The sequence below is a fragment of the Cantharellus anzutake genome (assembly GCF_015039405.1).
Source record: "Cantharellus anzutake strain C23 chromosome Unknown EI90scaffold_13, whole genome shotgun sequence".
Classification (NCBI taxonomy): domain Eukaryota; kingdom Fungi; phylum Basidiomycota; class Agaricomycetes; order Cantharellales; family Hydnaceae; genus Cantharellus; species Cantharellus anzutake.
The window spans coordinates 323,099-335,570 of NW_024066963.1; the positions used below are offsets into that span (position 1 = coordinate 323,099).

The 12,472-nt window shown below is 49.3% G+C and overlaps 3 protein-coding genes across 3 annotated transcripts; 1 reads left to right on the top strand and 2 right to left on the bottom strand.

The window, feature by feature from the left end:
* Nucleotides 1-5,965: 5,965 nt before the first annotated feature.
* EI90DRAFT_3047929 (uncharacterized protein) lies at nt 5,966-6,955 on the bottom strand. Its single transcript, XM_039059587.1, has 5 exons — nt 6,832-6,955; nt 6,722-6,769; nt 6,508-6,658; nt 6,291-6,441; nt 5,966-6,230 (listed from the first exon to the last, which is right to left on the bottom strand). The coding sequence occupies exons 3-5, from the start codon at nt 6,600-6,602 to the stop codon at nt 6,072-6,074; spliced, it is 405 nt and encodes a 134-aa protein (XP_038918548.1). The 5' UTR covers nt 6,603-6,658; nt 6,722-6,769; nt 6,832-6,955; the 3' UTR covers nt 5,966-6,071.
* On the bottom strand, nt 6,615-7,034 carry EI90DRAFT_3047930 (uncharacterized protein). The gene is made up of 2 exons (XM_039059588.1): nt 6,722-7,034; nt 6,615-6,658 (listed from the first exon to the last, which is right to left on the bottom strand). Exon 1 carries the CDS (start codon nt 7,024-7,026, stop codon nt 6,802-6,804), a length of 225 nt encoding a protein of 74 aa, XP_038918549.1. The 5' UTR covers nt 7,027-7,034; the 3' UTR covers nt 6,615-6,658; nt 6,722-6,801.
* Nucleotides 7,035-8,859: 1,825 nt separating this feature from the next.
* On the top strand, nt 8,860-9,659 carry EI90DRAFT_316735 (uncharacterized protein). Its single transcript, XM_039066300.1, has 5 exons — nt 8,860-8,905; nt 8,972-9,128; nt 9,184-9,227; nt 9,284-9,455; nt 9,518-9,659. The coding sequence occupies exons 2-4, from the start codon at nt 9,010-9,012 to the stop codon at nt 9,442-9,444; spliced, it is 324 nt and encodes a 107-aa protein (XP_038918550.1). The 5' UTR covers nt 8,860-8,905; nt 8,972-9,009; the 3' UTR covers nt 9,445-9,455; nt 9,518-9,659.
* Nucleotides 9,660-12,472: the final 2,813 nt, after the last annotated feature.

Below are 12,472 nucleotides of genomic sequence, written 5' to 3' on the forward strand. Positions count from 1 at the left end.
ACCAGGACTTCCGGGACGTGTTCTCCAAAGAAGCCTTTGACCAGTTGCCCCCCCGGAAGCCCTGGGACCATGCTATAGACCTGGTACCGGATGCCAAACTGCCCAGGGGAAAAACCTTCCCACTCTTGCACCCAGAACAGAAAGAGCTGGACAAGTTCCTATGCGAGAACCTACAGAATGGGTGCATATGGCCATCCAAATCCCCTATGGGAGCACCAGTCTTCTTTGTCAAGAAGAAGGATGGGTCACTACGCCTGGTCCAGGACTACAGGAAGCTGAACGAGATCACAGTGAAGTACTCGTACTGTCAAGACAACGTTCCTTGGATAGGTCCAATCGCTATCCATGTTATAAAAATGGGGCCTAATTGGCCCATTTCTATAGCGTTCGGGTGCAGGAGGGGGCCGTGACATCGAGAAGATGTTACAATTAATGTAACAGATGTTGTAACAGTGGTGTTTACAATAACATGGACATTGGGTGTTTTGGGTGATGATTGTTTGTTAAGTTGTTATTATTTACATGTCACGTGATATTGTACTGCATAGAGCCCATAAGAGGCTAAAAATGGGAAAATCCCATTTCCATAACAATCCAGGTGACACTGTCAGGTGGAGCTCTGTGTTCCGGGTCATCCAACGGTGGGTCAGAGACAGACTGGAGGTGGGGCAGAGCTCCGAGGGTGATGGGGTGTTGAAGGGACTCAGCTTCAGCGACTCAGAATGGAGCGCTGCACCCGGTATGTTCTCATTGTCCCCGATTTGTCAGGGGGGCTGGCAATGGAGGAACCAAGCCTGCCAGCAGAAGGGGGCCAGAAGCCCCCCCCTCATTACTTAACAATGGAGGCATTAGAGAGGGTCAATCATTTGTGGAGAGCAGCAGATGAGTGGGACGTGATAGACATCCTAGAGGAGGTTTTGGAGGGGCTCAAGACTGTTTATATTATAACTGGGGAAAACTATTTACTAGGGTAGGTACACGCATACATATAGCAGAAACAATTGGATCCAAAGGTAAACAAAGGTTACCAAGGGGAAGGGGAAGTAAACAGAAAAGAATCCACAGGACAAATAGGAATAGGCAAAAAGCCTGAATTATGTCTGAGGGTTTGTGGAGTGAGAGAATTAAAAGCCAACTAAATGGCAAGGTCTGGAACCATCTAAGAATAAGCAGGGGACTACAGAGAAAGATGTCCGGAAAGGTCCGGAGCCCGGAAGTTGTAGTCCAGAAGATTGGGGTTGTAGAAAATATCAAATGATAAAACAATAAAGATTATCAACACCGGAGGTAAGGAGGAATAGGGAGGTACCGGAGGTAAGGAGTTACCAGAGGTGAGGAGGTACTGGAGGTGTGGAGACCGGAAGTAGGAAGGAGGGTGGATAGGCAAGTTGAGATTTATCCACAACAAGCAGGTCCATCTCCTTTGAACAAGGGGTCCAAGGAGGTGGAGGTATGGTAGTGGAGGTCCAGAGGTGATGCGGATGTAGGTGGGAGGCTGAGCGGGAGAGAGTCGAAGGAGGAGGTAGTCCTAGGGCCATTGGCATCAACCAGAGGCAGTGTTATGGAAATGGGAATTTCCCATTTCTAGCCTCTTATGGGCTCTGTACAGTACAAAGTCACGTGATATGTATATAATACAACAAGAACCAACTATTATCACCCAAAACACCCGATGTCCATGTTATTGTAAACACCACTGTTACAACATCTGTTACATTAATTGTAACATCTTCTCAATGTCACGGCCCCCTCCTGCACCCGAACGCTATAGAAATGGGCCAATTAGGCCCCATTTTTATAACAGGCAGCAGAGAGAGATTGGAAAGGCTGGGGGAGTCGTATAGGAATAGAGCAGAGGGAGGTGGAAGATCTGGGATATGACACGTACCTGCTCCCCCTCATCTTGGACATCCTCGCCCACCTCCACAATGCCAAGTACTTCTTGGCCTTGGACCTATGCTGGGGGTTCAACAATGTCCGGATCAAGGATGGAGACGAGTGGAAGGCAGCGTTCGCGACCAACCGAGGGCTGTTCAAGCCCATGGTGATGTTCTTTGGCCTGTGCAACTCCCCAGCAACCTTCCAGACCATGATGAACGACATCCTCAGGGATTCCACCGACCGGGAGGTTGTCATCTGTTACATGGATGATATCCTGATCTTCACGGCCACCCTGGAGGAACATCAGAGGGTTGTCTGAGAAGTCCTAGAGACACTGAGGAGAAGGAGGCTCTTCCTTAAGCCAGAAAAGTGTAAGTTCGAGTGAACCCAGATCGAGTACCTCGGTCTCATTATCTTGGAGGGTAATGTCGTGATGGACCCGGCAAAGATCCAGGGAGTCCTCGACTGGCCACCCCCAACCAAGGTGAAGGAGGTACAATCCTTCCTAGAATTCGTAAACTTCTATCGCTGGTTCATCAGAGACTTCTCTGAGAAGGCACACCCCCTTCACAGGCTGACCCAGAAGACCCAGGCCCGGAACTGGGGCCCAAGCAAAGACGATGCCTTCCATGCCCTCAAGGAAGCTGTTACCATGGCCCCTGTCCGCTCTTTCCCCACTGACCATGGCTCCTTCAAGCTCGAGTGCGATGCATCCAACTTTGCAACCGGTGGGGTCCTCTCCCAACTCCAACTGGATGGAGAGTTCCACCCAGTAGCATTCATGTCCAAAAGTTTCATGGACATAGAGTGCAACTACAAAGTGTACAATAAGGAGATGCTTGCAATCATCCAAGCCCTTGAGGAATGGCAGCACTTTGTGGAAGGTGCTGAGGAGAAAGTCGAGATCTACACCGACCACCATAACCTGGGCTACTTCCGGATGGCCCAGAGGCTGAATCGATGTCAGGCTCAATGGTCCCTTTTCCTCTCCCGCTTCCATTTCACCCTCATCCACCACCCAGGGAAGCTCATGGGAAAACCGGATGCACTCTCCTGCCATGCTGACCACCCGAAGGGAAGGGACGACAATGAGGAGCTGACACTCCTCCAACTGGCCTGGTTTGAGGCCCATGCAACAGAGGCAGTCTCAGTAGAAGGTGAGGAGGTGGATATTCTGGAGAGGATACGAGGAGTGAAGGATCATGACGAGCAGGTGGTGAAGGCCATGAGGGAATTAGGAGAAGGGATGCTGAGGCCAGACGAGTGGGAGAGACAGGGAGAGTTGGTCCTCTACCAAGGCAGGGTGTATGTTCCAAAAGTGTCAGGGGACGACTCCCGGGTCCCCATGACCCTCCCCTATGGTCCACAGTCTCTGGTCTGGCCAGCCCTATCCAGGGCACAATCCTACTGTGGGTCAGAGATGATATATAGAAGAGAGGCAAGTATATACAACTTGCCTACTGTGGGTCAGAGATGATATATAGAAGAGAGGCAAGTATATACAACTTGCCTACTGTGGGTCAGAGATGAGAAGGAAGTTAACTTCTCATCTTCCCACAGTGGCCACAATAGATCAAAAACTTCCAGAGATATCCGGAAGTCACATGAGACCCAAGACCCAAGGTCCAGGCCATCTGGCTGCACTGAGCGTCCGGCACAGGGTGTGTGTGGGAAGTGCAACAGCCGGGTGCGGGCACAGGTGCAGGTGCGAGTGTGGGTGTGGATGCGGGTATGGGCTAGGTCAGGGTGTATGCCCTGACACCCCCATGCCCCAGGAAGGGAGAGAACGAACCCCCTGGCCACTTCAAGGTGAAGCGGCTTAAGGAGGCGGTGATGTCAGGGCACACCCGCTGTAAGGGAGATAGGCTGCATACTTGCAGCCCTCCCTAATTCATTCTGTATTTATCATGTTAGGTTTGTACCTGACATGATAGTTCATTTTCTCATTGTACCATGTGGTCCCAAACCGCATTAATCACATGTATTTACAATCTTGTATATAACCTACATGAGAAGGGATAAAGGAAGGAGAAGCCTTTACTCCCCCATTGATAATATAGCTACATACAGTGTATATCTGACAGACTGGGAGTGTGAGGCAACACTTGACTATCACGAGATCACTCACGAACTCAACCATAACAACCTTACACCTGCCTGACCTGGCTCCACCCACCCTCACCCAGTATCCCACTCACCTCTACTCCTCACCCTTCATCACTGTTCCCCACTTCTTGTTCTTCCTTTTGTCCTTTTGTTCTCTTGCTCTTTTGTTCTTTCTTTTATCTTTATCTACATGGACAACCTCTCCCCATATCTATGTATTATTGACCTGCCTGCGACACGTGCACAACACACCCAGCCCCAGACAACCCAGATGGCCTCACGGTGCAACCCAGCACATGTGCATGCAGCACACACCCTCAGGATCCCCCACAGGGACACCTGGATGACTGCAGCTGTATGCAGGGTGATGTGGCAAACCTCATGTGACCCAAGCCGCATGTACATAAAGGTTCCTGGGGTGGGAACCGAAGAAGTAACCTTCTTCTCATGATTCCCACTTCAGGTAAATAGCATAGTTTCCCCTTTTAATAACAACTCATGATTCCCACTTCAGTCTGAGTGGCCAGGGACCACCATCCTGCATTGGGCCCATCAGTATCCACACCCACTCCACACCCCATGACGGCCTCAGCGCCAGGCATTACACCTGGGCCCCCTCGACCCTGGACACGTCCCTGACAATATGACACACACTCTCTCTGTTGAAATTGTATCCAGTGCAACTACTGGACTTATCCGGAGCTCCAATTCAAATGGCTTCAAATCCAGGTCACGTGGCAAGGACATAAAATCATGGACAAGCCTGGTATCAAACCCAGGACCTCTAGCATGCATCCATACACTACTCGCCCTTGAGCCATGCCAGTATAGGCTGTTAAACTCTATACTATTGGGAACATATTATATTCTCCAACACTCTCTTCATAATAAGATTGCTGGGATGGTCTCAGGACCGAACGGTCCTAGGACTGTAACTGCAGTTCGGTTTGGTTCACCTATGGTTTGGTCCTGCCAGTTTGACAGGACCAGGACAGCAAAATTTTGGGATGGTCCCGGTGGGCCGGTTCTGGTCCTCAAAAAATCGACCCTGGTGCTGCAAAGCAGTGCAGGTCAGCACGTGCGAAGACACGCACTCTAGTATATACATCGAGTCCGATACCCTGTGGCACTTCAACCAACTTACCAGTTGTTATGCACAGTTTGTAGGCGGATCTGAGGGCCAGATTCTATACTTTGGACGACCTATCTGCTGAGCCTCATTACCAACTTGAAAGTTAGCCTCATGATGCTCAGCGGATAAGTTGTCCAAGCTAGGTGCCCAGACTAACACATCTGACTCACATGCATCATCACAAACACTTGGGAAACATTCGCCATTCCTATTGGTGTCTCAAGCAATGATGAGTGGGCACACACTTCAACTCGACAGTCTTTTAGCGCGCAAGTCATATCAAACAGACCGACGATATGGCATGACTTCGGAAGAAACAATTTGCTGACTCAATACGGTGAAACACAGCAATCCCACGTCAGATAATGAACAATGGTGTATCGGACGCGAAGCAGCAGAAAAAACAAAAACAAAAACAACTAGAAGTCGTGCTTGTTATCCGCGCTTTTGCGAACACATAAGCTCTGTGCACCAGTACGAAAGGACACAAAAATTGATAACTTTCCCCAGCCCTATCAAAATGCATGTAGAGCGAAATCCTACAAGACGGGTGTAAAATCAGCAACACAACTCATACACAACGAGACATCAACTTTAATGGCTCACGCACCACAACCTGTTGGAAAATACTATTAACTATAGTGTCCGTCGCAGGCCTGAAAGACACGGAGTTGTTTTTAACATTATACACGAGCTGTGCCTTGATCGTCTCTGTTGTGGAAATGTCCCAATTCAGCGTTGCCATGCAATGTAGACAGAGAGGCCATTCACCCCCGAGGGCACGAGTTCCCGAATGGAACAAAAGGAAGACACTTACTGTTATCAAATCCCGTGTACCAGGGCGTGAGTTGAAAGGTTGTGACGTTATACTCCCAAATCGTCGTCTGGTAATACATTCCCTCCACGGAAACTCCGCCACCAATTTGAGGGGGGACCTTGAGGTCAGCTGCGTTTAACGTTTAAGGGGGGAATTAAAGATCAGGTTAGTTGATGAGTGCTCCCCGATCGACGTACTTTTCTCTGAATTTCCCAAAAAATTCACGTCTCCATTCGCTATAGAACCACCCTTTTCGACGAGAATTGAAAAAAATTGATGGCAAGGCGGAGCATTCTGGAGAATTGCATTTAGAAAAAAACCTCGATGTAGACGGAGGAAAGCAAGGTAACGCACAACGTCCTTGACGCTAAACCAGAGACTGAACTTGAGATCAGGAACAAGCATCAAGGCACCAACAGCCGCTGCTGCCCCAGCCGCTGCTGCTCCAGCCGCTGCCCCAGCCGCTGCCCCAGCCGCTCCAGCCGTCAGTGGGACCAACCCGTACCTACCGGCGATCAAGGTAGGCGTCAACTCAGATGCGACACAAGAAGCAAGCAGACGAAACACCCACGCCCCCATACCAACGAACACCCCGAGGACCCCAAGGGGATCTACATTCGCTGCCGCCGCCCCCGCCGGCACCATCCCCACGGGCCACACGCCCATTTGATAGTAAGTCGACGATGATGATATGTTAAAAGTTTGGGTCGGCTTGTAGGAAGCTGGAGATCGAGCCGCATCACACCATATACATCTTCATGTCAGTGAAGGTGCTGCAGACTTACTCAAAGTTGTTGAGGGCAACGAAATAGTTGGGCCTAGGCTGCTGGAAGCTGGAGATTGAACCGCATCACGCCATACATCATCATGCCAGTGAAGGTGGCTGCAGACTTACTCTGAGTTGTTGATGCTGATTCCAACGAAGCACTTGGGCCTGGCCTGCTGGAAGCTGGAGATCGAACCGCATCACGCCATACATCTTCATGCCAGTGAAGGTGGCTGCAGACTTACTATCAGTTGAGGCTCTCCGAACTGGCGGTAAAGGAGGTAAACCCCTCGCGAGTCGCTTCGCGTTCGTTCCTCCGCGCATAGGTTCCCGAAGCCTCGGTGGAAGGCGGGGTAACTGCTGCCTCTGGACAGCAGGCCAGGTGAAGACGGAAGCAGTGAAGAGGAGAAGCAAGAAAAACTCAGCGCCTCTGAACATGTTTGGAAAATCCCACTGGCACCGTAGTAGCTTGAGGGAAGACAAGCTAGTTGTAAGTCGTCGCGACAAGTGGTCAAGGGAAGCTTTTAAACAAAGGATCGCAGCTGATCGAAGAGAAAGTGGAAAAATCTTGTTGGCGAAATATTAAACATTGATGATGGTGATGTGCCGGTTGGGCAGGTGTCGACATTATCGGAACTGGAATAATGTTACGTAGAATCCGTGCTCAGGATTACAACACGTTGCGCGTCTAGAACCCTAAGGTGCGGCGGCCATTATTCAGGTTTTATGTTCATCGGAAGGGAAAGGTAGGCGTCCATAGGCCCGTGAGCATGGATGCAGTGAAGAAAGCATGAGAAATTTTGACTCGCTACATGTAGCCATTGCCCAAGTTGTCCATCACGTACGTACGTTCCCTGGTGGACCTTTTTTTGGAACGAGAAGCAAGTTGTGCCGGGTAGTGAAGCTGATGAGTTAGCAACGCCAGCGAAGCCACGATACCCGATCTTGTATTTAATAATTGATGTCGGAGTTCATCGTTACTATATTTACTTTTCTCCGAAGCCTCACTTCCTTTCCAATGTGCCTAGGCGTTGAACCCAAATCCGCGGCGTAAATCCGCGTATAGCGTCGACGTAGAAGCACACGCGTTCGTCAAACTTGTAATAAATTTTTAGCAATCCAATCGAGTGTCCGTCGATTGAGACACCTCCCCCCCCCCGGTTGTCAGAGTCCTTTTCCGCATACTCACATCAATTTTTCGTGGGCAGCGTTCTCTTTCCAACATCGATCGCCTGGAATAACGAGGGGCAGGTGCTATGTTTGTATCAGGTATCAACAATCAAGTAAAGGTTTCTGGGATAACTAGCGATTGGGAACTGCATAACCGCAGATCTTTGCTAACCGCAGAATGCCCCCGGTTCAGTCCACCAGAAAGAGAAGGCCATTCAATTGAAAAAGAAAAGAACAAAAAAATTGATCGTTCCGAAGGGTAGATGTTTGTTAACCAATCGAGAGTCTTTTCAGGTCACAACCAACCCTGGTCAAAATTTGCACGCCCAAGGCACCCATCGATCACGTCACCCATCTTCAGAATGCAAGCACCTATTATAAACGACTGAGTGCGATATAGGAGTGGTAGTTAGATGCTCTCTGACTTAGCACGTTGTCTTTTTATACACTTTCACGTGCATAGTAGTTCAAGTAACAAGTGACCAGAGCAGAAGAAAGCGATTCAAAGGGGAAAGGTCGCTCATTAACGACAGCGCTCGATGGAAAGCATCGATCGCGATATCGGTCCCGCCCCAAAGCACCATGAAACCTTGCAATTGTGGCGCCACTTCGCCGCCGAGTCGGCTCTCGGGCCGGCAACGTCGGGACTCGGAACCGTTAGCACTACACCGTTTGGCTCAGAGGACCGGCAGAAGACTAAGCCCAAGCAAGTCGCGAATGACCAGGCACACCAGAGCTCAAATCATCCAACCCAAGTACGTCCTTCCAGCCTTCGCCCAACCCTCCTCATCTCCCTCCCCCGAGCCCCTGAATCAGATGTCGATCCTCGCGCACATCTGGCATGCATCGCTTGAAGGTATTCCTCAAAGGTATTACTGTCCTTCCCTTGGAGCCTACGAATGAGTTCGGACCGTGATCGAAACAAAACAATCTATAATACCAACGCTCCAATGACCGCGGCCTTTGTTCTCAAGTTTTTCCCCCCGATCCCAAAATCCCGAAATTTCTAGTGACGTGGCTACACATTTACGAGGTCGGCAACCATCACTCCATTTTTACGATCGATAGGCTCATGCCCCCGTGCCTGACACCGATACAGACTTTCGAACACAAACGACACAAATCTCAAAGGATTGAATGAGGAAGTCCAAAGAGCTTACGTACGGGACCACCCTGCAGCCGCTTCAAATGTGGACGGCCAGCCAAACGAGTCAAGTTCCGCCTGAAGGAATTCTCCTGGTGAAAGACTTCCACTCGTATGTGAATTGTGCTCGATCCCTCGGCCACTCTCTTATGTAAATAATCTCAAAGTTTTACTCGGAAAATAAAGCGATGTGAAGGCTTCTATATCACTAGTGCGCCCTCACGTTTCGCGGTTCGTTCTGTTTGCTTGAATTGATTCCAGACTCAGCTTTAGCACATTGCCGTTTTTTGGACGTGCTCTCAAAGCCGATGGAATATACACAGGTCGAGACTTGCAGCTCAATTCTCAATCACCTAACAGGCGATTCGTTGCGTGGTTCACCCGGGACTGGGAAGACTGCGATATCTATGTGTACCCTCTATTCTTGACGCCCCAACATGTCCTCGCTGCGTGTTTTCTTCTGGGACAAGCACTAATCAATAATGGGTCTTGATTCGATAGAGCACTTTCTCTCTATCCTTGCTCTACAGCTGGCAGCGTTCGATGCTGAGTACAAGAGCTTACTTTGCTAGGCGGCTTCCGCTGCAGTCCGCTTCATGAAACAGTATTCCGGGTCCCGTTGCAGAGAAAGAGATGAAAATTCGGATCATCGATCCAATGCGTGAACTCTGGGATATCCTATCCTTGTAATCGTCCTGGATGGATTAGATGAGTGTGGCGACACAGAAGCGCTCGGAATCCTTGATGAAGCTCGTCCTTTTGCTTGATGAGCTGCCTCCGACCTTTGCCATGCTACTTAGTCAACTTGTCGTCCTGAATCACCAACTTGTGATAGCATGTGAATAATATTATCGCGAAGGATGAAACCTTCTATGTATAGGGTCTGGGTTGGGTGCTTCTCGCATCTCCTTCCATTCTTTCCACTCTTATTTCTTCCGCTGCTCAATCTTCCCAAACCCATTTCTGGTATATTCATCCCTTCATGCATACCATCCGATTTAATTCTCTCCTAGAGGCAGGCACTTTGACGCTTATGATGAGGGTATAATGCCTTCGCGTCTGGTTAATCAAGTTGATCGCTCAATTTCATGCACCAAATTTCGAGTTTTAATAACACCAATGTCGTGCCACCTTACGACTATCTCTCCCTTGAATCCATATATTTCCCTCGACCACCCACTCCTTTGACGCTGGAAGAGGGTACGACTTGTTTGCAATATTGTGAACCATCAAGCTCCGGGTAGTTCATTCCTCTGCAACAAGAAGAGTCCTGTTAAAACGTACCTGCTGGTTAATCTATATATATATATGTGAACTTGTTCTCCCACTGGGGTGCCTTCCCATCAAACAGAACATGCATCGTACGCGCAATGGAGAAGCCTGATATGACGATCGATTTGGTTTATTAACTCCCTCAGGCTAGCAAAAGATGAAACTCGATTCCTGGTCCAGGGAAAATTGAATGCCCCAATCATATGTAGTTGATATCAGTCACTCATCCTTCTCGACTTCTGTTTTCATTTTACAGTGCATTGAACCAAAAATATGTATGCGCGCAACCCTAGCTACTAATACTGTGGGGCGTTGTACCGCGTAACTATGTCAGAAATGCTGCAACGTTATGATAGGTGGTATTTCAAGTGGGCAAGCTTCTCACTCTTGTGCATGAAAGGACTTTATACGCGCGAAAGCCTTGTGACTGGGCCCAGCTAGACGTGAAAGGGAAAAAAAATATACCAGCTAATTCATTCACCTGATCCAGCTCCGCTGAGACAGCAGACATCCCTAGTCACAATACAGCAATTAACTAAAGAACCTGTCACTCCTCCCTTATCTTTCCGGATGTTCAGCTTGCAGAACATAGGATGGCTTTTCGTGTGTCCTCCAGTGGTAATACTCATACACTTCCTGAGTCGAGATGCTGCATGACCCTTGATGACTGCGGTTGCTTGACACCTCAATATAATAACGACAAGATATATAGCCGATAAGGCAACTTGTATCAGACATGGCATACAAGAAATTGTCAGGGCGGCGGGGAGGGCCGGGGATTAGTTTGTTATTTTCTTGGTGTTTGTGGTTGTTGGATTTAGCCTCAACTCGGGCAAGGATCGGTTCAGACGTTAACAGATGGCCATCGCATCGGTGGCCAACGGTAATGCTTGCGTGTATTGAATCCTAGAAGCTTCATGCAGCGTCTCCGGCCGGTTTGTGTCGAGATGGAAGCAATTGTCAGCGCCAGACGGCAAGGGCGTGTATAATTTAGCGAGGAATCTGCTGCGGAGCTCATCGGACGGGGACGGGCACGCTTGGACGCGGGCAAGCCCGTTTTATGTAGTCCAATCATGCATTAAGGAACACAATAGAGCGTCTTGCCACTAAGCGAGACCATTTAGGTAACAAGACGATGATAGCGTTTATTACCTCAGAGCGATCAAATATGTATTCTTCCATGCACGGAATTCGTTTCCGTGGTCTCATATCTCCGTGCGCCACCCTCCCATGCAATGCTCACCTCAATGGTCCAATTCCAGGTAATCAGCTACAAGATTGCATACCGGGTCACGCTTCAGACGGTCTCGCTGTGACCGCCTCCCAAATTGGGCTGCTGAAGAGCCCCCAATATGGTTTTCCAATTTAGAGCATACTACATAGACTGTAATATAGGCATTTCTTGAGTCATTGTGGGCATGGGAGCTATTTGGTACTGCTCTGGTCGGTGCAATTGGTCCACGCGACCCCATCAAGCCCGCAGAGGATGTCCTTGAGCCAACAGCGGTGCCCAACTGAAGCGGAGCCATGGGAGGAGACCTGCAAGCCAGCGTTAGCTAAGAACACAAAATAGTTTCGTACGTTATACCGGCGCATTGACTTTGCCCCCTATCACGCATTATATAGGAAACAGATTGCCCCAAATTAGTATGTACAACTACTTGGACTGTAAGAACGCGCAAGTTGCAGGACAAGAACCAAGGTTTGCATATAGGATGAATGCCCATGTTTTCACGAGAAACACCCTCGTTAACATTATGGCAGCACGTTAGAGAGCCCATGTGTGCAACCGGAGTTTAAAGCGAATCCATCGGAAGTTAATTCACGCCATTAGGAGTAGCCGCGTGGGGCAACAGCGGACTGGATACCTGGGCATGTGGAGGGAACTCGGGGTGAAAACCCCTGACATATCTCAAATGGTGAACCTCTGCCGAGCTGAGAATAATATGATCCCACTCATTGGGTACGCCGTATAGGGGTAGCAAAAGTGACGATAACCGCACTGTTTCATGAGCGCTCGTCGCTAGCGGCCTTCAACACGCATCTCTCCTGTCCGATTGAAGAAACGTGGTGCCTTCTCCATCTGTCGCCGGTAGATAGACGTGCTATTTTTCCGCTACCCCCCTGAGTGCTCGCTTTGGCGACTCAGGAGAAGGCGTTATCGTCGTCTGGGCAGAAGCGAAG